The sequence below is a fragment of the Bombina bombina genome, chromosome 5, assembly GCF_027579735.1.
Source record: "Bombina bombina isolate aBomBom1 chromosome 5, aBomBom1.pri, whole genome shotgun sequence".
Lineage (NCBI taxonomy): Eukaryota > Metazoa > Chordata > Amphibia > Anura > Bombinatoridae > Bombina > Bombina bombina.
This window is the reverse complement of record NC_069503.1, coordinates 133,780,510-133,807,166: the sequence shown is the minus strand read 5'-3', so window position 1 is coordinate 133,807,166 and position 26,657 is coordinate 133,780,510. Positions and strand designations below refer to the sequence as shown.

General features: G+C 41.3%; 1 protein-coding gene across 1 annotated transcript in view; it reads left to right on the top strand.

Moving 5' to 3' along the window:
* PTPN23 (protein tyrosine phosphatase non-receptor type 23) overlaps positions 1-26,657 on the top strand; it is a 338,041-nt gene that overhangs the window by 53,574 nt on the left and 257,810 nt on the right. The window contains exons 6-7 of the mRNA XM_053713701.1: positions 8,160-8,291; positions 8,676-8,756. Coding sequence (XP_053569676.1) covers positions 8,160-8,291; positions 8,676-8,756 — 213 coding nt within the window. The remainder of the gene's footprint in view (positions 1-8,159; positions 8,292-8,675; positions 8,757-26,657) is intronic.

Sequence of the window (26,657 nt, the reverse complement as noted above, 5' to 3'; positions counted from 1 at the left end):
TAAATTAATTTTGAAAAGTATTTCCAAGTTTGCTAGTCTTATTGCTAGTTTGTTTAAACATGTCTGACTCAGATGAATCTCTTTGTTCACTATGTTTAAAGGCCAATGTGGAGCCCAATAGAAATTTGTGCACTCAATGTATAGATGTCACTTTAAATAAAAGTCAAACTTTATATGTTAAGAAATTATCACCAGACAACGAGGGGGAAGTTATGCCGACTAACTCTCCTCACGTGTCAGTACCTTCGCCTCCCGCTCAGGAGGTGCGTGATATTGTGGCGCCAAGTACATCAGGGCGGCCCATACAAATCACTTTGCAAGACATGGCTACTGTTATGACAGAAGTACTGTCTAAATTGCCAGAATTAAGAGGTAAGCGCGATCACTCTGGAGTTAGAACAGAGCGCGCTGATAATGGTAGAGCCATGTCTGATACTGCGTCACAATTTGCAGAACATGAGGACGGAGAGCTTCATTCTGTGGGTGACGGGTCTGATCCGGGTAAACTGGATTCAGAGATTTCAAATGTTAAATTTAAGCCTGAGAACCTCCGCGTATTGCTAGGGGAGGTATTAGCGGCTCTGAATGATTGTAACACGGTTGCAATTCCAGAGAAAGTATGTAGGCTGGATAAATATTTTGCGGTACCGGTGTGTACTGACGTTTTTCCTATACCTAAAATGCTTACAGAAATTGTTAACAAGGAGTGGGATAGACCCGGTGTGCCCTTTTCACCACCTCCTATATTTAGAAAAATGTTTCCAATAGACGCCACCACACGGGACTTATGGCAGACGGTCCCTAAGGTGGAGGGAGCAGTTTCTACTTTGGCTAAGCGCACCACTATCCCGGTGGAGGATAGCTGTGCTTTTCCAGATCCAATGGATAAAAAGTTAGAGGGTTACCTTAAGAAAATGTTTGTTCAACAAGGTTTTATCTTACAACCCCTTGCATGCATTGCGCCTGTTACTGCTGCGGCGGCATTCTGGTTTGAGTCTCTGGAAGAGACCATTCGCACAGCTCCAGTGGATGAAATTATGAACAAGCTTAAAACCCTTAAGCTAGCTAACTCATTTGTTTCTGATGCCGTCGTACACTTAACCAAACTTACGGCTAAGAACTCCGGATTCGCCATTCAAGCGCGCAGAGCGCTGTGGCTTAAATCCTGGTCAGCTGACGTGACTTCTAAATCCAAATTGCTTAATATTCCTTTCAAAGGGCAGACCTTATTCGGGCCCGGCTTGAAAGAAATTATTGCTGACATTACGGGAGGTAAGGGCCATGCTCTACCTCAGGACAGGGCCAAATCAAAGGCCAAACAGTCTAATTTTCGTGCCTTTCGTAACTTCAAGGCAGGAGCAGCATCAACTTCCTCCGCTCCAAAACAGGAAGGAGCTGTTGCTCGTTACAGGCAGGGCTGGAAAGTTAACCAGTCCTGGAACAGGGGCAAGCAGGCCAAGAAACCTGCTGCTGCCCCCAAGACAGCATGAAGAGAGGGCCCCCTATCCGGAAACGGATCTAGTGGGGGGCAGACTTTCTCTCTTCGCCCAGGCTTGGGCAAGAGATGTCCAGGATCCCTGGGCGTTGGAGATCATATCTCAGGGATATCTCCTGGACTTCAAAACTTCTCCTCCACGGGGGAGATTTCATCTTTCAAGGTTATCAGCAAACCAAACAAAGAAAGAGGCGTTTCTACGCTGTGTACAAGACCTCTTACTAATGGGGGTAATCCACCCAGTTCCGCGGACGGAACACGGGCAGGGATTCTATTCAAATCTATTTGTGGTTCCCAAAAAAGAGGGAACCTTCAGACCAATCTTGGACTTAAAAATCCTAAACAAATTTCTAAGAGTTCCATCATTCAAAATGGAAACTATTTGAACCATCCTTCCCATGATCCAAGAGGGTCAGTACATGACCACGGTGGACTTAAAGGATGCCTACCTTCACATACCGATTCACAAGAACCATTACTGGTATCTGAGATTTGCCTACCTAGACAGGCATTACCAGTTTGTAGCTCTTCCCTTCGGATTAGCTACGGCCCCAAGAATCTTTACAAAAATTCTAGGATCACTTCTGGCGGTACTAAGACCGCGAGGCATAGCGGTGACTCCGTACCTAGACGACATTCTGATACAAGCGTCAAGTTTTCAAACTGCCAAGTCTCATACAGAGATAGTTCTGGCATTTCTGAGGTCGCATGGGTGGAAGGTGAACGTGGAAAAGAGTTCTCTATTACCACTTACAAGAGTTCCCTTTCTAGGGACTCTTATAGATTCTGTAGAGATGAAAATTTACCTGACAGAGGCCAGGTTATTAAAACTTCTAAATGCTTGCCGTGTCCTTCACTCCATTCTACACCCGTCAGTAGCTCAGTGCATGGAAGTAATCGGCTTAATGGTAGCGGCAATGGACATAGTACCATTTGCGCGCCTGTATCTCAGACCGCTGCAATTGTGCATGCTAAGTCAGTGGAACGGGGATTACTCAGATTTGTCCCCCCTACTAAATCTGGATCAAAAGACCAGAGATTCTCTTCTATGGTGGCTCTCTCGGCCACATCTGTCCAAGGGGATGACCTTTCGCAGGCCAGATTGGACGATTGTAACAACAGACGCCAGCCTTCTAGGCTGGGGAGCAGTCTGGAATTCCCTGAGAGCTCAGGGATTATGGACTCAGGAGGAGAAACTCCTCCCAATAAATATTCTGGAGTTAAGAGCAATATTCTATGCTCTCCTAGCTTGGCCTCAGTTAGCAACTTTGAGGTTCATCAGATTTCAGTCGGACAACATCACGACTGTGGCTTACATCAACCATCAAGGGGGAACCAGAAGTTCCCTAGCGATGTTGGAAGTCTCAAAGATAATTCGCTGGGCAGAGTCTCACTCTTGCCACCTGTCAGCGATCTACATCCCAGGCGTGGAGAACTGGGAGGCGGATTTTCTAAGTCGCCAGACTTTTCATCCGGGAGAGTGGGAGCTCCATCCGGAGGTCTTTGCTCAACTGATTCGTCGTTGGGGCAAACCAGATCTGGATCTCATGGCGTCTCGTCAGAACGCCAAGCTTCCTTGTTACGGATCCAGGTCCAGGGACCCGGGAGCGGTGCTGATAGATGCTCTGACAGCCCCTTGGGTCTTCAACATGGCTTATGTGTTTCCACCATTCCCAATGCTTCCTCGTTTGATTGCCAAGATCAAACAGGAGAGAGCTTCGGTGATTCTGATAGCGCCTGCGTGGCCACGCAGGACCTGGTATGCAGACCTAGTGGACATGTCGTCCTGTCCACCGTGGTCTCTGCCTCTGAGACAGGACCTTCTAATTCAGGGTCCTTTCAAACATCCAAATCTAATTTCTCTGAGGCTGACTGCATGGAGATTGAACGCTTGATTCTATCAAAGCGTGGTTTCTCGGAGTCGGTTATTGATACCTTAATACAGGCTAGGAAGCCTGTTACCAGAAAAATTTACCATAAAATATGGCGTAAATATTTACGTTGGTGCGAATCCAAGAGTTACTCATGGAGTAAGGTTAGGATTCCTAGGATATTGTCCTTTCTACAAGAGGGTTTAGAAAAGGGCTTATCTACTAGTTCGTTAAAGGGACAGATTTCTGCTCTGTCTATTCTTCTACACAAACGTCTGGCTGAAGTTCCAGACGTTCAGGCTTTCTGTCAGGCTTTGACTAGGATTAAGCCTGTGTTTAAGTCTGTTGCTCCGCCGTGGAGCTTAAACTTAGTTCTTAATGTTCTTCAAGGCGTTCCATTTGAACCCCTTCATTCCATTGATATCAAGTTGTTATCTTGGAAAGTTCTGTTTTTGATGGCTATTTCCTCGGCTCGAAGAGTCTCTGAGTTATCTGCCTTACATTGTGATTCTCTTTATCTGATTTTTCATTCAGACAAGGTAGTCCTGCGTACTAAACCTGGGTTCTTACCTAAGGTAGTTACTAACAGGAATATCAATCAAGAGATTGTTGTTCCATCTCTGTGTCCTAACCCTTCTTCAAAGAAGGAACGGCTTTTGCACAATCTGGACGTAGTCCGTGCCCTGAAATTCTATTTGCAGGCAACTAAGGATTTTCGTCAAACTTCTTCCCTGTTTGTCGTTTACTCTGGACAGAGGAGAGGTCAAAAGGCTTCGGCTACCTCTCTCTCTTTTTGGCTTCGTAGCATAATACGCTTAGCCTATGAGACTGCTGGACAGCAGCCTCCTGAAAGGATTACAGCTCATTCTACTAGAGCTGTGGCTTCCACCTGGGCCTTTAAAGATGAGGCCTCTGTTGAACAGATTTGCAAGGCTGCGACTTGGTCTTCGCTTCACACTTTTTCAAAATTTTACAAATTTGACACTTTTGCTTCCTCGGAGGCTATTTTTGGGAGAAAGGTACTTCAGGCAGTGGTTCCTTCTGTTTAATGTTCCTGCCTTGTCCCTCCCTTCATCCGTGTACTTTAGCTTTGGTATTGGTATTCCATAAGTAATGGATGACCCGTGGACTGACTACACTTAACAGGAGAAAACATAATTTATGCTTACCTGATAAATTCCTTTCTCCTGTAGTGTAGTCAGTCCACGGCCCGCCCTGTTTTTACGGCAGGTCTAAATTTTAATTAAACTCCAGTCACCACTGTACCCTATGGTTCCTCCTTTCTCGTCTGCCTTGGTCGAATGACTGAGTATGATAGGTGAGGGGAGGAGCTATATAGCAAGCTCTGCTGGGTAATTCTCTTGCAGTTTCCTGTTAGGAAGAGAAATATTCCATAAGTAATGGATGACCCGTGGACTGACTACACTACAGGAGAAAGGAATTTATCAGGTAAGCATAAATTATGTTTTTTGGTTCAGAACTCTGGACAGCACTTTTTGGTTCAGAACTCTGGACAGCACTTTTTTATTAGTGGATGAATTTATCCACCAATCAGCAAGAATAACCCAGGTTATTCACCAAAAATGGGCCGGCCCCTAAACTTACATTCTTGCATTTCAAATAAAGATACCAAGAGAATGAAGAAAATCTGATAATAGGAGTAAATTAGAAAGTTGCTTAAAATTGCATGCTCTGTCTGAATCACAAAAGAAAAAAAATGGGTTTAGTGTCCCTTTAAAGGGACATAATACTCATATGCTAAATCACTTAAAACTGATGCAGTATAAGTGTAAAAAGCTGACAGGAAAATATCACCTGAGCATCTCTGTGTAAAAAGGGAAGATATTTTACCTCACAATTTTCTCAACTTAACAGAGTAAATCCTGTGTATACTAAAGTTACTGTCCAGCTGCAGGCGAAAAAAAATGAAAAAAAATATAAATAGAAGAAATGAACAGCAGCCAATCGGCATCAGCAGTGCTGAGGTCATGAATTCTTTTACTGTGATCTCATGAGATTTCACTTAAAGTGAAGGTAAACTTTGATGAATGAGAGCCCGTTTTTTAAAAATACTATTAAAAACAGGGGCACTTTCATTCATCAAAGTTTACAAAGCAGCCGTTTTGATTAAAAACTTACCTCTCTTCTTTGCACAGCCAAAGCAGCTTCGCCCACCCGGAGATACTCTCTTCACACGTCAGCAATGACTAATCCGGCTTCCTCCAATCACGGCTTTCCCCCCAGGGTAGTCATTGCCTGAGGCCATGCCGTGATTGGAGGAAGCTGGATTAGTCATTGATGACGTGTGAAGAGAGGATTTCCAGGAGGGGGAAGCTGCTCTAGCTTTGAAAAAAACAAAGGTAAGTTTTTAATCAAAACGGCTGCCTTCTAAACTTTGATGAATAAAAGTGCCCCTGTTTTTAATAGTATTTAAAAAAAAAAACGGGCTTTCATTCATCAAAGTTTACCTTCAATTTAACTCTCATGAGATTTCATAGTGAACTTCCTTAAATTGAATAGGTAAATAACGAGAGTGCACAAAGCTCACTCCCTTGCCTGTCCCGGGACAGACATACTGATTTGCTGCTTCAAGTCCTTTGCAATGGGATTTGAATACTTAAAACATTTTGAGGTAAAATATCTTTCTTTTTTACTTAGAGATGTTCAGGTGATATTTTCCTGTCAGCTTTTTACACTTATACTGCATCACTTTCAAGTGCTTCAACATTTTGGTATCATGGCCCTTTAATATATGTGAAGAATTTTGCAATAGATCAGCTTTATTTTGTTAAATGAGCATACAGGGAGTGCAGAATTATTAGGCAAATGAGTATTTTGACCACATCATCCTCTTTATGCATGTTGTCTTACTCCAAGCTGTATAGGCTCGAAAGCCTACTACCAATTAAGCATATTAGGTGATGTGCATCTCTGTAATGAGAAGGGGTGTGGTCTAATGACATCAACACCCTATATCAGGTGTGCATAATTATTAGGCAACTTCCTTTCCTTTGGCAAAATGGGTCAAAAGAAGGACTTGACAGGCTCAGAAAAGTCAAAAATAGTGAGATATCTTGCAGAGGGATGCAGCACTCTTAAAATTGCAAAGCTTCTGAAGCGTGATCATCGAACAATCAAGCGTTTCATTCAAAATAGTCAACAGGGTTGCAAGAAGCGTGTGGAAAAACCAAGGCGCAAAATAACTGCCCATGAACTGAGAAAAGTCAAGCGTGCAGCTGCCAAGATGCCACTTGCCACCAGTTTGGCCATATTTCAGAGCTGCAACATCACTGGAGTGCCCAAAAGCACAAGGTGTGCAATACTCAGAGACATGGCCAAGGTAAGAAAGGCTGAAAGACGACCACCACTGAACAAGACACACAAGCTGAAACGTCAAGACTGGGCCAAGAAATATCTCAAGACTGATTTTTCTAAGGTTTTATGGACTGATGAAATGAGAGTGAGTCTTGATGGGCCAGATGGATGGGCCCGTGGCTGGATTGGTAAAGGGCAGAGAGCTCTAGTCCGACTCAGACGCCATCAAGGTGGAGGTGGAGTACTGGTTTGGGCTGGTATCATCAAAGATGAGCTTGTGGGGCCTTTTCGGGTTGAGGATGGAGTCAAGCTCAACTCCCAGTCCTGCTGCCAGTTTCTGGAAGACACCTTCTTCAAGCAGTGGTACAGGAAGAAGTCTGCATCCTTCAAGAAAAACATGATTTTCATGCAGGACAATGCTCCATCACACGCGTCCAAGTACTCCACAGCGTGGCTGGCAAGAAAGGGTATAAAAGAAGGAAATCTAATGACATGGCCTCCTTGTTCACCTGATCTGAACCCCATTGAGAACCTGTGGTCCATCATCAAATGTGAGATTTACAAGGAGGGAAAACAGTACACCTCTCTGAACAGTGTCTGGGAGGCTGTGGTTGCTGCTGCACGCAATGTTGATGGTGAACAGATCAAAACACTGACAGAATCCATGGATGACAGGCTTGTGAGTGTCCTTGCAAAGAAAGGTGGCTATATTGGTCACTGATTTGTTTTTGTTTTGTTTTTGAATGTCAGAAATGTATATTTGTGAATGTTGAGATGTTATATTGGTTTCACTGGTAAAAATAAATAATTGAAATGGGTATATATTTGTTTTTTGTTAAGTTGCCTAATAATTATGCACAGTAATAGTCACCTGCACACACAGATATCCCCCTAAAATAGCTCAAACTAAAAACTACTTCCAAAAATATTCAGCTTTGATATTAATGAGTTTTTTGGGTTCATTGAGAACATGGTTGTTGTTCAATAATAAAATTAATCCTCAAAAATACAACTTGCCTAATAATTCTGCACTCCCTGTATTGTTTTATGTGTTTTCTTTCTTTTCACCAATTTCCTTGTCCTTTTTGTTCATGCTAAACTGATCATTTGAGAGAGCAAATGACTAGAGAGACAAGTTGAGGGAGGGGGAGGGGCTTGGTTAGGAGTCTGAAAATCAGCACAATGTTATTTAAAAATATGCAAAACTGTACATTTTTACAAAAACACTCCCATATGGGCTGTATAAACAGAACATCTACAAAACATTTACGCAAAGAAAAATGTAGTGTACAATGTCCCTTTAAGTATGACACAAGTTAGTACTTCCTCCCTTGTAGAAAGTGGAAATTGCACAATTGTATGTTGTATTTTACAGCAGAAGGCATCACAATAAATTTGTACTGAAATAATACATTTTACACACTGTTACATTTTGATTTTAATGACCCTTTAAGCCCTGTACCGTTTGTCTTTCTCAGGGTATGAAGGTTTCATGTACTCACTTCCAGTGCGCTGCTGGTGCATTCGCTTACCTGCGTGATCACTTTGCCCACTCGTACAGTGTAGACATGAGCCATCAGATCCTCAACCTCAACATTAACCTAATGCTGGTAAGTGCTTCTGTATGTTCTCATAGCAACCGACCTGTTGTCCAAATACCCTAAAGCTTCACAATTTCATTCTGGTACATGTTGCAAACAATAGCCAGGAAGTAAAGTACTGTGTTGTCTTGCGAACAGGGTAACATAGTCACATACGGCTCAGTCTAAACTGGACTCTACTAGTAGGGGTATTACCATTATCTAAATGATCCAATCAGTTTAAGGGTCTTCTTACATTTTCAGATTTGCTTGTTCTATATTTTTAATTCTGGACACACAATTCCTCAGTGTATGGCAAGTTGTCCCATTTATTTATTTATGTAAAGGCACAAATACATGTTCTGTAGTTTTGGCAGCTCTCTAGAGCCTTGTTTTCTGTATCTTTGTCCCCAGGGGCAGGCGCAGGAATGTCTGCTGGAGAAGTCCATGCTGGATAACAGAAAGAGCTTTCTAGTGGCCAGGATCAGCGCACAGGTGAGTAGTGCGGTAGGGGGAGAGAAATGGCGCAGTGCGAAGAAGAGAATACCAGCATATTCAGTAACACTTGAAAAAGGCAAGACTACAAGGAAAGAATGTAGCCTACACCTTTTGATAATTTCTCTTAAGGGAAGGTAACGGTTTGTAATGTTACCAATACTGAGTGCTTAAAGGGACACTAAACCTACATTTTTTTTTCTTTCACAATTGAGATAGAGCATGCAATTTTAAGCAACTTTCTAATTTACTCCTATTATCAATTTTTCTTTGTTCTCTTGCTATCTTTATTTAAAAAGCGGGAATGTGATGCATAGGAGCCGGCCCATTTTTGGTTGAGAACCTGGGTTATGCTTTCTTATTGGTGGGTAAATGTAAGCTTCCAATAAGCAAGTGCTATCTATGGTGCTGAACTTAAAAAGGGCTGGCTGCTAATATTTACATTCCTGCTTTTAAAATAACGATAGCAAGAAAATGAAAAAAAAATCATAATAGGAGTAAATTAGAAAGTTGATTAAAATTATCACAAAAAGAGAAACAATGGCACTACTCACAGATAATAAACGTTCCCCTGTATAAATATTTTTGGTAATAATATATTAGGGATTGGTGCTTGTACTGGTCATACCTTTTACAAAAAAATCAGTAAAGAACTGATGGAAGGGTACAAATATAGCACTCATGAACGTTGAAAGATAATGTAGAAAAATTTAATAAAATATAACTTTTACTAAATAATATTAAAAACTGGGGGTATACACACAATTTAAAAGAATATGTATGTCTACTGAAGAAAAGCCCAAAATATTTGTGGACTTGATTTGACAAAAAAACCCTGTTGGGATATTAAATTTGTCTTGTGAATAGATAACTGACCTTAATACTGACCACAAATGTGGTATGAAATTTACGTATGCGAGAGGTTAGTATTTGTTGGTTCTCCAGTAGTAATCATTGGAAGTATGAATTGCTCAGAATAAACACAGATATGATGTCTTAGTTAATCTTAAAGTAAGATAGGCATCTATATCTGTATCTGTGGTTTACCAAAAAACGATAAATAAAAAGTAAGGTGAATAGTTATATAGTGTCTCAGGTGAGTGCCTAAGTTTTAAAATAACAGATACCTATACCCAATTGTACCAGGTAAGTATCTAAGTTACCGTTGATAATACCTATGCTAGAGATACCAGAACTTATATACCTTTAATTACCGTGATACCACATATGTACCAGTCTGGAAATACCAGTTAATTGACCTAGGGTAATAGAGATAAATGTGATTTCTTTCATGTAATTAGCAAGAGTCCATGAGCTAGTGACGTATGGGATATACATTCCTACCAGGAGGGGCAAAGTTTCCCAAACCTCAAAATGCCTATAAATACACCCCTCACCACACCCACAATTCAGTTTTACAAACTTTGCCTCCCATGGAGGTGGTGAAGTAAGTTTGTGCTAGATTCTACGTTGATATGCGCTTCGCAGCAGGTTGGAGCCCGGTTTTCCTCTCAGTGTGCAGTGAATGTCAGAGGGATGTGAAGAGAGTATTGCCTATTTGAATTCAATGATCTCCTTCTACGGGGTCTATTTCATAGGTTTTCTGTTTTCGGTCGTAGAGATTCATCTCTTACCTCCCTTTTCAGATCGACGATATACTCTTTTATATATATACCATTACCTCTACTGATTCTCGTTTCAGTACTGGTTTGGCTTTCTACTACATGTAGATGAGTGTCCTGGGGTAAGTAAGTCTTATTTTCTGTGACACTCTAAGCTATGGTTGGGCACTTTTTTATAAAGTTCTAAATATGTGTTTAAACATTTATTTGCCTTGATTCAGGATGTTCAACGTTCCTTATTTCAGACAGTCAGTTTCATATTTGGGATAATGCATATGAATCAATCTATTTTTTCTTACCTTAAAATTTGACTTTTTTCCTGTGGGCTGTTAGGCTCGCGGGGGCTGAAAATGCTTCATTTTATTGCGTCATTCTTGGCGCGGACTTTCTTGGCGCAAAAATTTTTCTTGTCATTTCCGGCGTCATACGTGTCGCCGGAAGTTGCGTCCTTTTTTTGACGTTTTTTGCGCCAAAAAATGTCGGCGTTACCGGATGTGTCGTCATTTTTGGCGCCAAAAGCATTTAGGCGCCAAATAATGTGGGCGGCTTTTTTGGCGCTAAAAAATTTTGAGCGTCATTGTTGTCTCCACAATATTTAAGTCTCATTGTTTATTGCTTCTGGTTGCTAGAAGCTTGTTCATTGGCATTTTTTCCCATTCCTGAAACTGTCATTTAAGGAATTTGATCAATTTTGCTTTATATGTTGTTTTTTCTATTACATATTGCAAGATGTCTCAGATTGACCCTGAATCAGAAGCCACTTCTGGAAAAACGCTTAACTGAGTTTCAGTTCTACCAAAGCTAAGTTCATTTATTTTAAATGTTATAAATGTTTATCTTTAGCTATGGTTTGTAATAAGTTATTATGATATACTTTTACATGCAGAATCCATTAGTATTTATGCTTTATATATTGCCATTCTTACATCTTATGTACAAGAAATGTTTAGAAGATTTATAAGAAATATTTTTCTGATTCTATTTTAAAGGCTTTGTCTGACTTCGTGCCTTCTAATAAAATTTTTAGGTCTTTTTCACTTCTTTTTTAATTATTGAAGTTTCAAATGACCAACAACATACTGATTTATCCTTCTCTGATGATGTTTTTTTCTCTTTCAGAAATTCTCTTCATCAGATATTGACACTAACAAATCTACTTTTTTATTATTTTTTTATTATTAAAGTACATTTGTTCTTTGTTGAAAAGGTGTTGATTATTTTGGATATTAAGGTAACTAGTTCTTTAAGACTAGCTGACTCTATTTCTGCCTATTTATTCTTCTGTGTTTTCAGAGGTTTTCTTTCCAATTCCCCATACTAGGGAATGGAATAGGCTGAGAATTTTCTTTTATTCCTTCTTCAAAGGTTTTAAACTATATTCTCTGCCAGCAGTTAAATTCAATTTGGAGGGTTCTCCAATTTATTGGGGCTATCTCTACTCCTACTAATTATGCTATTGTTTCTATAGCAAAATAGTATTTATTTTCCTTCAGATAGTTGTATCTTATTTATGGAAAATTATTTAGTTTCAGGTACTTTTCTTGGTCCTGTGATTTATTTGGATATTGCAATTGCTTCATTTTTTCTGTTTACTTTAAGATCAAGTATCAGATTATGATTTATTTTAGCATTGTTAAAGGGACAACATTTACTAGACTAGGTGCTGTTGCATTTGTCTTGTTGTTTTGCATTTATTGATTATGCAAGTCCACTGTATTGACTGGTCCTTTAACTGGACTATCATGCTAATAATTACATTTGTGTCTTCATTTTATTGAATATTTTCGCAAATGAGGGTTCAATTCTTAACTGTTACTCTGGGCTTCAAGATTGAGTTCTAAGACTAAAACTTCAAGCTTATACTAGTTTGGTTGTTCTTATTAAGGAACAAATTCCTGAGTTCTTTCCCAAGTAACATGTTTATAATTTGAAATTTTTCAGTTCGAAATCAGCTAACACTTTCTTTAAGTGTGTTTCTGTCCTATATATTTTGGGTACTGTTGAAGCATGGCTGGGCACCCATGGGGTTCAAGTGCTGCTCAGACCTGGAATCTTCTGGGGTATTTCTTCCAGTTCCTTTTTTAGGAACTGGGTTTTGGAGTTTTATTCAAACTATTCTGCCTTTTATGGTCATTGATAGCATTATTTGTTTTCATTAGATACAATAAATGCATATTTTCATTTTTCTGTTGTCATTCAGATTATTTTCTGAGGATGCGGAATCTCATATGATTCACTTTGCTCTTCAGGACATAGTTAGAGGATCTTTTTTTTTTCAAAAGCTCTTGATTCCTCACGCAAGGGTCACCTTTTTTAGGTTTCCAGATAGTTTGTGTCACTGTCTTTGTCTCTATCAGACAAGGGACAATTTTATTGGGTTCCGTCTGTCGGTACCTTTAGTCTCTATTATCTCCTTCAGTTGCTATATATGCATAGAAGTTTTAGGTCTTATGGCCACAGCATTGGATTCAATTCCCTTTGCTCATTTTCAATAGAAAGAACCTTTTCCAGTCTTTTATAAGCATGGATAGATTCAGTATCCATGACTCTGTCTCTGACGGACAAGAGACGTCTGAAATTGGTTTCAGCTTGTCGAAACCTTCAGTCTCAATCATTCCCTTCGGTAGCCTTATGCATGGAAATTCTAGGTCTTATGACTGCTGCATTGGACGCGATCCCCTTTGCTCGTTTTCACATGCGACCTCTTCAGCTCTGTATGCTGAACCAGTGGTGCAGGGATTATACAAAGATATCTCAATTAATATCTTTAAAACCGATTGTTCGACACCCTCTGACGTGGTGGACAGACCACCATCGTTTAGTTCAGGGGGCTTCTTTTGTTCTTCCAACCTGGACTGTGATCTCAACAGATGCAAGTCTGACAGGTTGGGGAGCTGTATGGGGGTTTCTGACAGCACAAGGGGTTTGGGAATCTCAGGAGGAGATTACCAATCAACATTTTGGAACTCCGTGCAATTTTCAGAGCTCTTCAGTCGTGGCCTCTTCTAAAGAGAGAGTCGTTCATTTGTTTCCAGACGGACAATGTCACAACCGTGGCATATGTCAATCATCAAGGAGGGACTCACAGTCCTCTGGCTGTAAAAGAAGTATCTCGAATACTTGTATGGGCGGAATCCAGCTCCTGTCTAATTTCTGCGGTTCATATCCCAGGTATAGACAATTGGGAAGCGGATTATCTCAGTCGCCAAACGATACATCCGGGCGAATGGTCTCTTCACCCAGAGGTATTTCTTCAGATTGTTCAAATATGGGGACTTCCAGAAATAGATCTGATGGCTTCTCATCCAAACAAGAAGCTTCCCAGGTATCTGTCCAGATCCAGGGATCCTCAGGCGGAAGCAGTGGATGCATTGTCACTTCCTTGGAAGTATCATCCTGCTTATATCTTTCCGCCTCTAGTTCTTCTTCCAAGAGTGATTTCCAAAATTCTAAAGGAGCGTTCGTTTATTCTGCTGGTGGCTCCAGCATGGCCTCACAGGTTTTGGTATGTGGATCTTGTCCGGATGGCTCCTTGCCAACCGTGCACTCTTCCGTTAAAACCAGACCTTCTATCGCTAGATCCTTTTTTTCCTATCAGGATCTCAAATCCTTTAATTTGAAGGTATGGAGATTGAACACTTGATTCTGTCATAGAGGTTTCTCTGACTCCGTAATTAATACTATGTTACAGGCTCGTAAATCTGTATCTAGGATGATATATTATCGAGTCTGGAAGACTTACATTTCTTGGTGTTTTTCTCATCATTTTTCTTGGCATTCTTTTAGAATTCCTAGAATTTTTCAGTTCTTCAGGATGGTTTGGATAAAGGTTTGTCTGCAAGTTCCTTGAAAGGACAAATCTCTGCTCTTTCTGTTCTTTTTCACAGAAAGATTGCTAGTCTTCCTGATATTTATTGTTTTGTACAAGCTTTGGTTCGTATAAAACCTGTCATTAAGTCAATTTCTCCTCCTTGGAGTTTGAATTTGGTTCTAGGGGCTCTTCAAGCTCTTGCGTTTTGAACCTATGCATTCGCTGGATATTAAATTACTTTCTTGGAAAGTTTTGTTTCTTTTGGCCATCTCTTCTGCTAGAAGAGTTTCTGAATTATCTGCTCTTTCTTGTGAGTCTCCTTTTCTGATTTTTCATCACGATAAGGCGGTTTTGCGAACCTCATTTAAATTTTTACCTAAGGTTGGGAATTCTAACAACATTAGTAGAGAAATTGTAGTTCCTTCATTGTGTCCTAATCCTAAGATCTCTAAGGAAAGATCGTTGCATTGTTTGGATGTAGTTAGAGCTTTGAAATATTATGTTGAAGCTACTAAGATTTCCGGAAGACTTCTAGTCTATTTGTTTTCTTTTCTGGTTCAAGGAAAGGTCAGAAGGCTTCTGCCATTTCTTTGGCATCATGGTTAAAGTCTTTGATTCTTCATGCTTATGTTGAGTCACGTAGAACTCCGCCTCAAAGGATTACAGCTCATTCAACTAGGTCAGTCTCTACTTCCTGGGCATTTAGGAATGAAGCTTCGGTTGATCAGATTTGCAAAGCAGCAACTTGGTCTTCTTTGCATACTTTTACTAAATTCTACCATTTTTGATGTGTTTTCTTCCTCAGAAGCAGTCTTTGGTAGAAAAGTACTTCAGGCAGCTGTTTCAGTTTGATTCTTCTGCTTATATTTTCAGTTTTTTTCATTATAAGATTTAAACTTTGTTTTGGGTGTGGATTATTTTTCAGCGGAATTGGCTGTCTTTATTTTATCCCTCCCTCTCTAGTGACTCTTGTGTGGAAAGATCCACATCTTGGGTAGTCATTATCCCATACGTCACTAGCTCATGGACTCTTGCTAATTACATGAAAGAAAACATAATTTATGTAAGAACTTACCTGATAAATTCATTTCTTTCATATTAGCAAGAGTCCATGAGGCCCACCCTTTTTTGTGGTGGTTATGATTTTTTTGTATAAAGCACAATTATTCCAATTCCTTATTTTTTATGCTTTCGCACTTTTTTTCTTATCACCCCACTTCTTGGCTATTCGTTAAACTGATTTGTGGGTGTGGTGAGGGGTGTATTTATAGGCATTTTGAGGTTTGGGAAACTTTGCCCCTCCTGGTAGGAATGTATATCCCATACGTCACTAGCTCATGGACTCTTGCTAATATGAAAGAAATGAATTTATCAGGTAAGTTCTTACATAAATTATGTTATATCTGCACCTATACCTGGGATTACTGTATAGGAATGCCGGACATCTGTCCCTGGTTTACCTGTGCCTAATTTACCGTTAAATACCTAGTGTGGCAAACCTAGCCACTTCTGGACTATAACGTAAGAAAGGTTGTCTGTGACAGACCCTTCGGTCAGGACTGAAAGTGTTAACTTTATTTTCTAACCACAAGTGGCTGGCTCCAGCTACAATCTAATTAATGCTTAGCATTCTATTGTTTGATCACCCCCAGAGAGAAACGCCTAAGTGATAAGGAGAGTCAAGAGTGTCCTGTGGTTGAAGTGTTTAAGTAATATAATCCTATTGTATCGTGTCAAGGGCGCTTCTCCCTTTTATCTAATGTACAACATTCTTTCCACCCCCATCTGGGGGGGGGGGGGGGGGGTCAAAAACCTGTATAAATCTGTATGCTGCCTTCAAATAAAGTGTTATTCTGTTTAAAACCTGAAAACTGGCTGGGTTGTGAACTGCTGATTCCCTATGCAGGACATTGTTCCCTGGTGTTAACCCTTGGTATCCGGTTGGTACCGTTACAATTGGTGGCAAGCGACGGAATGAACCTTATCGCCCAGAAGAGCAACTACACAAGCCAGTAACCTCAGGAAGAGGGGGATTACTACAATACTGACTAAGATGGAAGGAGTACCAGGGACCGAAGTGAATGGAGATGGATTATTCTAAGCTAAAGAGACAAACGTAAAAGGAACTGCTAGAAGCCAGGGGAAAGATAGGCAGCAGCAAACCCAAGGCTATATTAATTGCTGAGCTGATGGAGGGAGACAGAGCTCGCAGCGCTACGCCTCCAGCAGCCATGGAGGAGACCCTATACCAGAGGGAAATGAGGACCAGGCTGGAATTTTTACCCCAACCTGTACCACGGGATATGCTATCCGTGGTAATGGCAGATGTGCAGGAGTACGTGATGGCACACAGTCCGCGGAATGCATCCTCCCGAGCAGAATCCATTTTGGACGCACTCAGCAACCCAGTAAGACCCAAAATCCCATACCATGCATTTAAAATGTTTTGTGAGGAGAAGGATGAGATTGATGGGTATTTACAGGATTTTGAGAGACTGTGCGAGTTACATGATTTGGAGCAGTCCGTATGGGTGCCGGTGCTAGCAGGCAAGCTAGCCGGTAGGGCAGCGGAAGCGTATCGTGCTGTACCCAGGGAGGACAGCAAGGATTACGCTAAAGTGAAGAGAGCGATCTTGGAAAGATATGCCATTACCTCAGAGGCATACCGGCGCAAGTTTAGAGGCCTGCGCAAGCCAGAAAGAGATTCCCATGCAGAGTGGGCCCACAAGCTGGATCAAGCATCTCAGGGGTGGATACAGGCCAGCCAAGCTACCACCATGGAAGAATTGCGACAACTGATGCTGTTGGAGCATTTCTTTAACGGCTTGTCCCCAGAAGCCCAAGAATGGGTGAGAGATCGAAAACCCCTCACCTTAACCGAAGCAGCCAGATTAGCAGACCAGCATTTTGATGCCAGGAGGCACCATGGACTACAGCCTAACAACGGACGGGCTAATATACAATGCCACACCTGCAAGCAGTGGGGACATATGGCACGTGAGTGCACCCAAAATCGGAGCAGACAAGCTTGGAACCAGGTCAGACAGAACCTGGCCCCAAGGGCGGCTGCTCACCATTACCAAACGGAGCCAGCCGCTCATGAGGTGTTGAGCACCCAAGCCGAGGAACCCCTGGGAATTCTGCATGAGGTGATGTCGGTCCAGGGACTTCGGGATTCGGGAGCTACTTTAACCCTGATAGCTCCCCATTTGGTGCCGGATACAGCACCCACTGGCGGATCCGTGGCAGTACGAGGGGCAGGGGGAGCAGTATACCGATTGCCCACTGCTAGAGTGGAGTACAGACCCCCAGTCACCCCAGCAGCTGCCAGTTACCAACCCCCGGCGCACCGCTATACCACACGGCCTCCGGCCACGAACTACCCTCAGAGAGCCCGGTTCAATTCGCGGGGCTACTCACAACCTATTCGGTGCTTTGGATGTAAGCAACTAGGGCACAAAAGACCAGAGTGTCCCCTAAACGCAGCGAATCAAGCACAGTCCTGGAGAAGACCCGCTGGCGGAATCCCACATAATCCTCAGCCTGTGGCCCGCTACGTAGAGGCGCCAGAATGCTGGGGCAGCCTACATGAAGCAGACCCCGTGCAAGCTGCCCACCGGAATAACCGGCAACGGGTTAAAGTGAATGGGAAGGAGGTCAGTTGTCTACGGGATACTGGTGCTACCATGACCTTGCTTCAAGAGAACTTGGTGCCTGAGAAACAGCACACTGGAGACACTGTGGCTGTGAGGGTAGCAGGGGGCACTGTGTTCCGCCTACCTGTTGCCAGGGTACATTTGGATTGGGGAGTGGGCGCTAGACTTGTGAATGTGGGGGTCAAGAAGGACTTACCTGCTGATGTTCTCCTTGGAAATGACTTGGCCCCCCTTGTTTCTGCCTATGCTCCCATGGATCCCGCTAATGTTAACCCTGTGACTACCCAAGCCCAGTCCCTCCGGGAAGAGACGCTTCCATGTTTGGGGTGGGGGCAGTACTGAGCCAAGTTGGAGCAGATGGCGGAGAACACCCCGTAGCTTACTTGATCCGAAAGTTGTTGCCCCGGACATCCCCAAGCCGATCCGTTGGGATCAGACTGTGTATGCCGGCTTGGTTCTGGGGGAGCATTGTGGCAAACCTAGCCACTTCTGGACTATAACGTAAGAAAGGTTGTCTGTGACAGACCCTTCGGTCAGGACTGAAAGTGTTAACTTTATTTTCTAACCACAAGTGGCTGGCTCCAGCTACAATCTAATTAATGCTTAGCATTCTATTGTTTGATCACCCCCAGAGAGAAACTCCTAAGTGATAAGGAGAGTCAAGAGTGTCCTGTGGTTGAAGTGTTTAAGTAATATAATCCTATTGTATCGTGTCAAGGGCGCTTCTCCCTTTTATCTAATGTACAACATTCTTTCCACCCCCATCTGGGGGGGGGGGGGGTCAAAAACCTGTATAAATCTGTATGCTGCCTTCAAATAAAGTGTTATTCTGTTTAAAACCTGAAAACTGGCTGGGTTGTGAACTGCTGATTCCCTATGCAGGACATTGTTCCCTGGTGTTAACCCTTGGTATCCGGTTGGTACCGTTACACCTAGGTCTGGATACGCCAGACACCTATACCTGGTAGTTACCGTTGATAACAATTATGTTAAGAATCTGGAATTAACAGAACATGTATACCTTTGATTACCGTGATACCATATATTTGTCAGTCTGGAAATACCAGAACCAAATACCTGTTAGTTGACCATGGTAATGGAAGTAAAAGGGATATATCTACACCTATCTGTAGATATATCCCTTTTACTTCCATTACCCTGGTATTTTAAATGGTACCGGTGTGTACTATTCACTCTCTGGCAGAAAAGGGATGAAGATTTCTGCAAGGAGTATGATGATCTTAGCACTTTGTAACTAAGATCCACTGCTGTTCCCACAGAGGCTGAGGAGTACAGGATAACTTCAGTTGGGGGAACGGTTTGTATGCTAAGCTGCATTGAGGTATGTTCAGTCAATTTTTTTCTAGACAGACTGTGATAATTCTAGAAAAGGCTGGCAGTATCATCCCCATGAGGGAAGGGTAAGCTGTATTCAGACATTTAGTATGGAATCCCAGCTTGCATAAAGGGCTCAGTTGTTACTGGTGACACATATAGGAAAAACGTTTTTTTATTAAGAGATTAACGTTTTGAGGGACTTTGAAGGGTCATTATGGCTTATTTAAGGGTTATTAACCCATATGGCTAGTTTAAAAACACTTTGGTGCGTTTCTTTTAGGCCCCCACATCGACTGAGGTGGGAGGGGCCTTTTTTCGCGCCTCAGTTGCGCAGTTTCTTTTACACACAAGACATCCAGCTGCTTCTCCGGAGGGTCCTGCTGTACTTGAGGGCCTAAAGGAAGCCTTTTCCCCACAAATCTATCCCTAAGGGCAGGTAGGCACCACAGCAGAGCTGTGGCAAGGTGCTGAACGTTTTTATACCGTTTTTTTTTTTAAGTTTTGTCAATCCGGTTTTTACATTAAGGGGTTAATCGTTTATTTGACTGGTGGGGCAATCTTTCTAAGGATTTATGATTCCACTGTAAAAATTTCGAAAAGTTTACTGCTTTTTTACACTGTTTTGCAGAGTTTGTGCATCTTTTTTTCTCTTAAAGGCACAGTACCGTTTCATGTAATTGGCAAGAGTCCATGAGCTAGTGACGTATGGGATATACATTCCTACCAGGAGGGGCAAAGTTTCCCAAACCTCAAAATGCCTATAAATACACCCCTCACCACACCCACAATTCAGTTTTACAAACTTTGCCTCCCATGGAGGTGGTGAAGTAAGTTTGTGCTAGATTTTTACGTTGATATGCGCTTCGCAGCAGGCTGAAGCCCGGTTTTCCTCTCAGAGTGCAGTGAATGTCAGAGGGATGTGAAGAGAGTATTGCCTATTTGAATACCATGGTCTTCCTCTAAGGGATCTATTTCATAGGTTCTCTGTTATCGGTCGTAGAGATTTCTTCTCCTACCTCCCTTTTCAGATCGACGATATACTCTTATATACCATTACCTCTACTGATTCTCGTTTCAGTACTGGTTTGGCTATCTACTATATGTAGATGAGTGTCTTAGGGTAAGTAAGTCTTATTTTATTCATGACACTCTAAGCTATGGTTGGGCACTTTATATGTAAAGTTCTAAATATATGTGTTAAACCTATATTTGCCATGATTCAGGATAATCAGTATTCCTTCTTTCAGACTGTCAGTTTAATTTTTTTGGGAAAATGCATATGAATTTATATTTTTATTACGTTAAAAATGTTCAATTTACTTTTTTTTTCTAAATTGCGGGCTGTTAGGCTCGTGGGTGCAGAAAATGCTTCAATTTATTGCGTCATTTTTGGCGCAAAAATTTTGTCATCTCCGGCACGTGGTTGCATCATTTTTGACGTATGTGTGTTGCGGACGTTTTTGGCGCCAAAAAATATGGGCGTCATTCTTGGCGCCAAAAAATGTGGGCGTTATACTTGGCGCCAAAAATGTGGGCGTCATACTTGGCGCCACATTATTTCAGTCTCACTTTTTAGTTGCTTCTGGTTTCTAGAGGCTTGTTTTGTTTTGCATTTTTTCCCATTCCTGAAACTGTCATTTAAGGAATTTGATAATTTTGCTTTATATGTTGTTTTTTCTATTACATATTGCAAGATGTCACTACCTGACCCTGGATCAGAATCTACTTCTGGAAAGACGCTGCCTGATGTCGGTTCTACCAAAGCTAAGTGCATTTGTTGTAAACTTTTGGTAACTGTTCCTCCGGCTGTAGTTTGTGTTAGTTGTCATAATAAACTATCAAACGCAGATAATATTTCCATTAGTAATAATCCATTACCTGTTGTTGTTCCTTCAACATCTAATGTTCAGGATGTTCCTGTTAATGTAAGAGAATTTGTTTCTAATTCTATTTGGAAGGCTCTGTCTGTTATTCCTCCTCCTAGTAAACGTAAGAGGTCTTTTAAAACTTCATATTTCAGATGAATTTTTAAATGACCGCCATCATTCTGACTTATCTATTTCTGATGAGGATCTATCTGGTTCAGAAGATTCTGCCTCAGATATTGACACTGATAAATCTTCATATTTGTTTAAGATGGAGTTTATTCGTTTTTTACTTAAAGAAGTGTTGATTGCATTAGATATGGAGGAGTCTAGTCCTCTTGATATTAAAACTAATAAGCATTTAAATTCAGTTTTTAAACCTCATGTAGTTATTCCAGAAGTTTTTCCAGTTCCTGATGCTATTTCAGAAGTAATTTCTAGGGAATGGAATAGTCTGGGTACTTCATTTACTCCTTCTCCAAGGTTTAAGAAATTGTACCCTTTGCCATCTGATAGATTAGAGTTTTGGGAAAAAATCCCCAAAGTTGATGGGGCTATGTCTACTCTTGCTAAACGTACTACTATTCCTACGGCAGATAGTACTTCTTTTAAGGATCATTTAGATAGGAAGCTTGAATCCTTTCTAAGGAAGGCTTATTTATGTTCAGGTAATCTTCTTAGACCTACTATTTCTTTGGCTGATGTTGCTGCAGCTTCCACCTTCTGGTTGGAGGCTTTAGCACAACATAATGCTTATAGCATTGTTAAACTTCTTCAACATGCTAATAACTTTGTTTGTGATGCCATTTTTGATATCATTAGAATTGATGTCAGGTATATGTCTTAAGCCATAAAGCTCTTCTAGCTAAAATAGCTAAAGTCTTGGAATGCAGATATGACTTCTAAGTCAACGTTGCTTTCTCTTTCTTTCCAAGGTAATAAATTATTTGGTTCTCAGTTGGATTCAATAATTTCAACTGTTACTGGGGGGATGGGAGCCTTTTTGCCTCAGGACAAAAAAATCTAAAGGTAAATATAGGGCTGCTAATTGTTTTCGTTCCTTTCGTCAAAATAAGGAACAGAAGCCTGACCCTTCCCCTAAAGGAACAGTTTCCATTTGGAAACCTTCTCCAGTCTGGAATAAATCCAAGCCTTTTAGAAAGTCAAAGCCAGCTCCCAAATCCGCATGATGGTGCGGCCCTCATTCCAGCACAGCTGGTAGGGGGCAGGTTACGATTTTTCAAAGATGTTTGGATCAATTTGATTCAGAGTCTTTGGATTCAGAACATTGTTTCACAAGGGTACAGGATAGGTTTCAAGGTAAGACCGCCTGTGAGAAGATTTTTTCTCTCACGCATTCCAGTAAACCCAGTAAAGGCTCAGGCGTTTCTGAAATGTGTTTCAGACCTAGAGTCGGCTGGGGTAATTGTGCCAGTTCCAGTTCTGGAACGGGGTCTGGGGTTTTACTCAAATCTGTTCATTGTACCAAAGAAGGAGAATTCCTTCAGACCAGTTCTGGATCTAAAAATATTGAATTGTTATGTAAGGATACCAACATTCAAAATGGTGACCATAAGGACTATTCTGCCTTTTGTTCAGCAAGGGCATTATATGTCTACAATAGACTTACAGAATGCATATCTTCATATTCCAATCCCTCCAGATCACTATCAGTTTCTGAGATTCTCTTTCTAGACAAGCATTACCAGTTTGTTGCTCTTCCGTTTGGCCTAGCAACAGCTTCAAGGATCTTTTCAAAGGTTCTCGGCGCCCTTTTCTCTGTAATCAGAGAACAGGGTATTGAGGTATTTCCTTATTTGGACGATATCTTAGTACTTGCTCAGTCTTTACGTTCTGCAGAATCTCATCAACTTGTGTTGTTTCTTCAAAGACATGGTTGGAGGAACAATTTACCAAAGAGTTCCTTGATTCCTCAGACAAGGGTAACCTTTTTGGGTTTCCAAATAGATTCAGTGTCCATGACTTTGTCTCTAACAGAAAAGAGACGTTAGAGACTGAAGGTTTCGACAAGCTGAAACCAATTTCAATCATTCACTTCGGTAGCTTTGTGCATGGAAATTCTAGGTCTCATGACTGCTGCATCGGACGCGATCCCTTTTGCTCGTTTTCACATGAGACCTCTCAAGCTTTGTATGCTGAACCAATGGTGCAGGGATTATACAAAGATATCACAATTAATATCCTTAAATCCCAATGTTCAATCTTCTCTTGGTGGTTGGATCACCATCGTTTAATTCAAGGGACCTCTTTTGTTCGTCCAACCTGGACTGTGATCTCAAATGATGCGAGTCTTTCAGGTTGGGGAGCTGTATGGGGATCTCTGACAGCACAGGGGGTTTGGGAATCTCAGGAGGCGAGATTACCACTCAACATTTTGGAACTCCGTGCAATTTTCAGAGCTCTTCAGTTCTGGCCTCTTCTAAAGAGAGAATTGTTTTTGTTTTCAGACAGACAATGTTACAACCGTGGCATATGTCAATCATCAAGGGGGGACTCACAGTCCTCAGGCTATGAAAGAAGTATCTCGGATACTTGTTTGGGCGGAATCCAGCTCCTGTCTAATTTCTGCGGTTCACATCCCAGGTATAGACAATTGGGAAGCGGATTATCTCAGTCGCCAGACGTTACATCCGGGCGAATGGTCTCTTCACCCAGAGGTATTTCTTCAGATTGTTCAAATATGGGGACTTCCAGAAATAGATCTGATGGCCTCTCATCTAAACAAGAAACTTCCCAGGTATCTTTCCAGATCCAGGGATCCTCAGGCGGAAGCGGTGGACGCGTTGTCACTTCCTTGGAATTATCAACCTGCTTATATCTTTCCGCCTCTAGTTCTTCTTTCAAAAGTGATTTCCAAAATCCTAATGGAGCGTTCGTTTGTACTGCTGGTGGCTCCAGCATGGCCACACAGGTTTTGGTATGCGGATCTCGTTCGGATGGCCAGTTGCCAACCTTGGACACTTCCGTTAAGGCCAGACCTTCTATCTCAAGGCCCATTTTTCCATCAGGATCTCAAATCATTAAATTTGAAGGTGTGGAGATTGAACGCTTAATACTTAGTCATAGAGGTTTCTCTGACTCAGAGATTAATACTATGTTACAGGCTCGTAAATCTGTGTCTAGAAAGATTTATTACCGAGTTTGGAAAACTTACATTTCTTGGTGTTCTTCTCATAAATTCTCTTGGCATTCTTTTAGAATTCCTAGAATTTTACAGTTTCTTCAGGATGGTTGGGATAAGGGTTTGTCTGCAAGTTCCTTGAAAGGACAAATCTCTGCTCTTTCTGTTCTTTTTCACAGAAAGATTGCTAATCATCCCGATATTCATTGTTTTGTACAGGCTTTGGTTCGTATCAAGCCTGTCCTCAAGTCAATCTCTCCTCCTTGGAGTCTTAATTTGGTTCTGAGGGCTTTACAGGCTCCTCCGTTTTAACCTATGCATTCTCTGGATGTTAAATTACTTTCCTGGAACGTTTTGTTCCTTTTGGTCATCTCTTCTGCTAGAAGAGTTTCTGAGTTTAAGTTTGATTCTTCTGCGTATAATTTCAGTTTTTTTTTATTATAAGATTAAAACTTTTTGATTTGGGTTGTGGATTTTTTATTCAGTGGAATTGGCTGTCTTTATTTTATCCCTCCCTCTCTAGTGACTCTTGCGTGGAAGTTCCACATCTTGGGTATCTGCTATCCCATACGTCACTAGCTCATGCACTCTTGCCAATTACATGAAAGAAAACATAATTTATGTAAGAACTTACCTGATAAATTCATTTCTTTCATATTGGCAAGAGTCCATGAGGCCCACCCTTTTTGTGGTGGTGATTTTTTTGTATAAAGCACAATTATTCCAATTCCTTATTTAATGCTTTCGCTCCTTTCTTATCACCCCACTTCTTGGCTATTCGTTAAACTGAATTGTGGGTGTGGTGAGGGGTGTATTTATAGGCATTTTGAGGTTTGGGAAACTTTGCCCCTCCTGGTAGGAATGTATATCCCATACGTCACTAGCTCATGGACTCTTGCCAATATGAAAGACATGAATTTATCAGGTAAGTTCTTACATAAATTATGTTTTTTTTTCTAAGTATTATTTACTTTGAATAAAGTGTTTTCCAAGCTTACTTGTTTCATTACTAGCCTGTTTAACATGTCTGACATCAAGGAAACTCCTTGTTCAATGTGTTTAGAAGCCATTGTGGAACCCTCTCTTAGAATGTTTCCCACTTGCACTGATATGTCTATAAATTTTAAAGAGCATATTATAGCACTTAAAAATATAGCAATAGATGATTCTCAGACAGAAGGAAATGAGGTATACCATCTAACTCTCCCCAAGTGTCACAACCAGTAACGCCCGCACAAGTGACGCCAAGTACCTCTAGTGCGTCGACTTTGTTTACTTTACAAGACATGGCCACAGTTATGAATACAACCCTCACAGAGGTTTTATCTAAACTGCCTGGGTTACAAGGAAAGTGTGACAGCTCTGGGTTAAGAACAAATGCTGAGCCTTCTGACGCTTTAGTAGCCGTATCCGATATACCCTCACAATGTTCTGAAGTAGGGGTAAGGGATTTGCTATCTGAGGGAGAGATGTCTGATTCAGGGCCTATAAATTTAAGCTTGAACACCTCCGCTTGTTGCTCAGGGAGGTATTAGCGACTCTGGATGATTGTGACCCTATAGTGGTCCCAGAGAAATTGTGTAAAATGGACAAATACTTAGAGGTTCCTGTTTACACTGTTTTTCCATCCCTAAGAGGATTGTGAATATTGTTACTAAGGAGTGGGATAGACCGGGTATACCGTTCGCTCCCCCTCCTGTTTTTAAGAAAATGTTTCCCTTATCTGACACCATGCGGGACTCGTGGCAGACGGTTCCTAAGGTGGAGGGAGCTATTTCTACTCTCGCCAAGCATACAACTATACCTATCGAAGACAGTTGTGCTTTCAAAGATCCTATGGATAAAAAATTAGAGGGTCTTCTGAAGAAAATTTTTGTTCATCAAGGTTTTCTTCTCCAACCGATTGCGTGCATTGTTCCTGTAACTACTGCAGCTGCTTTCTGGTCGAGGCTCTAGAAGAGGCTCTTCAGTTGGAGACCCCATTAGAGGATATTATGGATAGAATTAAGGCCCTTAAAGGGACAGTCTAGTATAAATTAAACTTTCATTATTCAGATAGGACTTTTAATTTTAATCAACTTTCCAATTTACTTTTATCATCAAATTTGCTTTTTTCTCTTGGTATTCTTAGTTTAAACTAAGCATAGGTAGGCTCATATGCTAATTTCTAAGCCTTTGAGGGCTGCCTCTTATCACATGCTTTTTAAATCTCTTTTCAACACAAAGAGACAAAGTACACGTGGGCCATATAGATAACACTGTGTTCAGGCACAGAGGGTTATTTAAGTTTTAGCACAAAACAATGCTAAATTTAAGACAATAGATAATAAACAGTCACAGTCATGTGATCAGGGGGCTGGAAGAAGGTTCCTAGATACAAGGTAATCACAAAGGTAAAAAGTATATTAATATAACTGTGTTGGTTATGCAAAACTGGGGAATGGGTAATAAAGGGATTATCTATCTT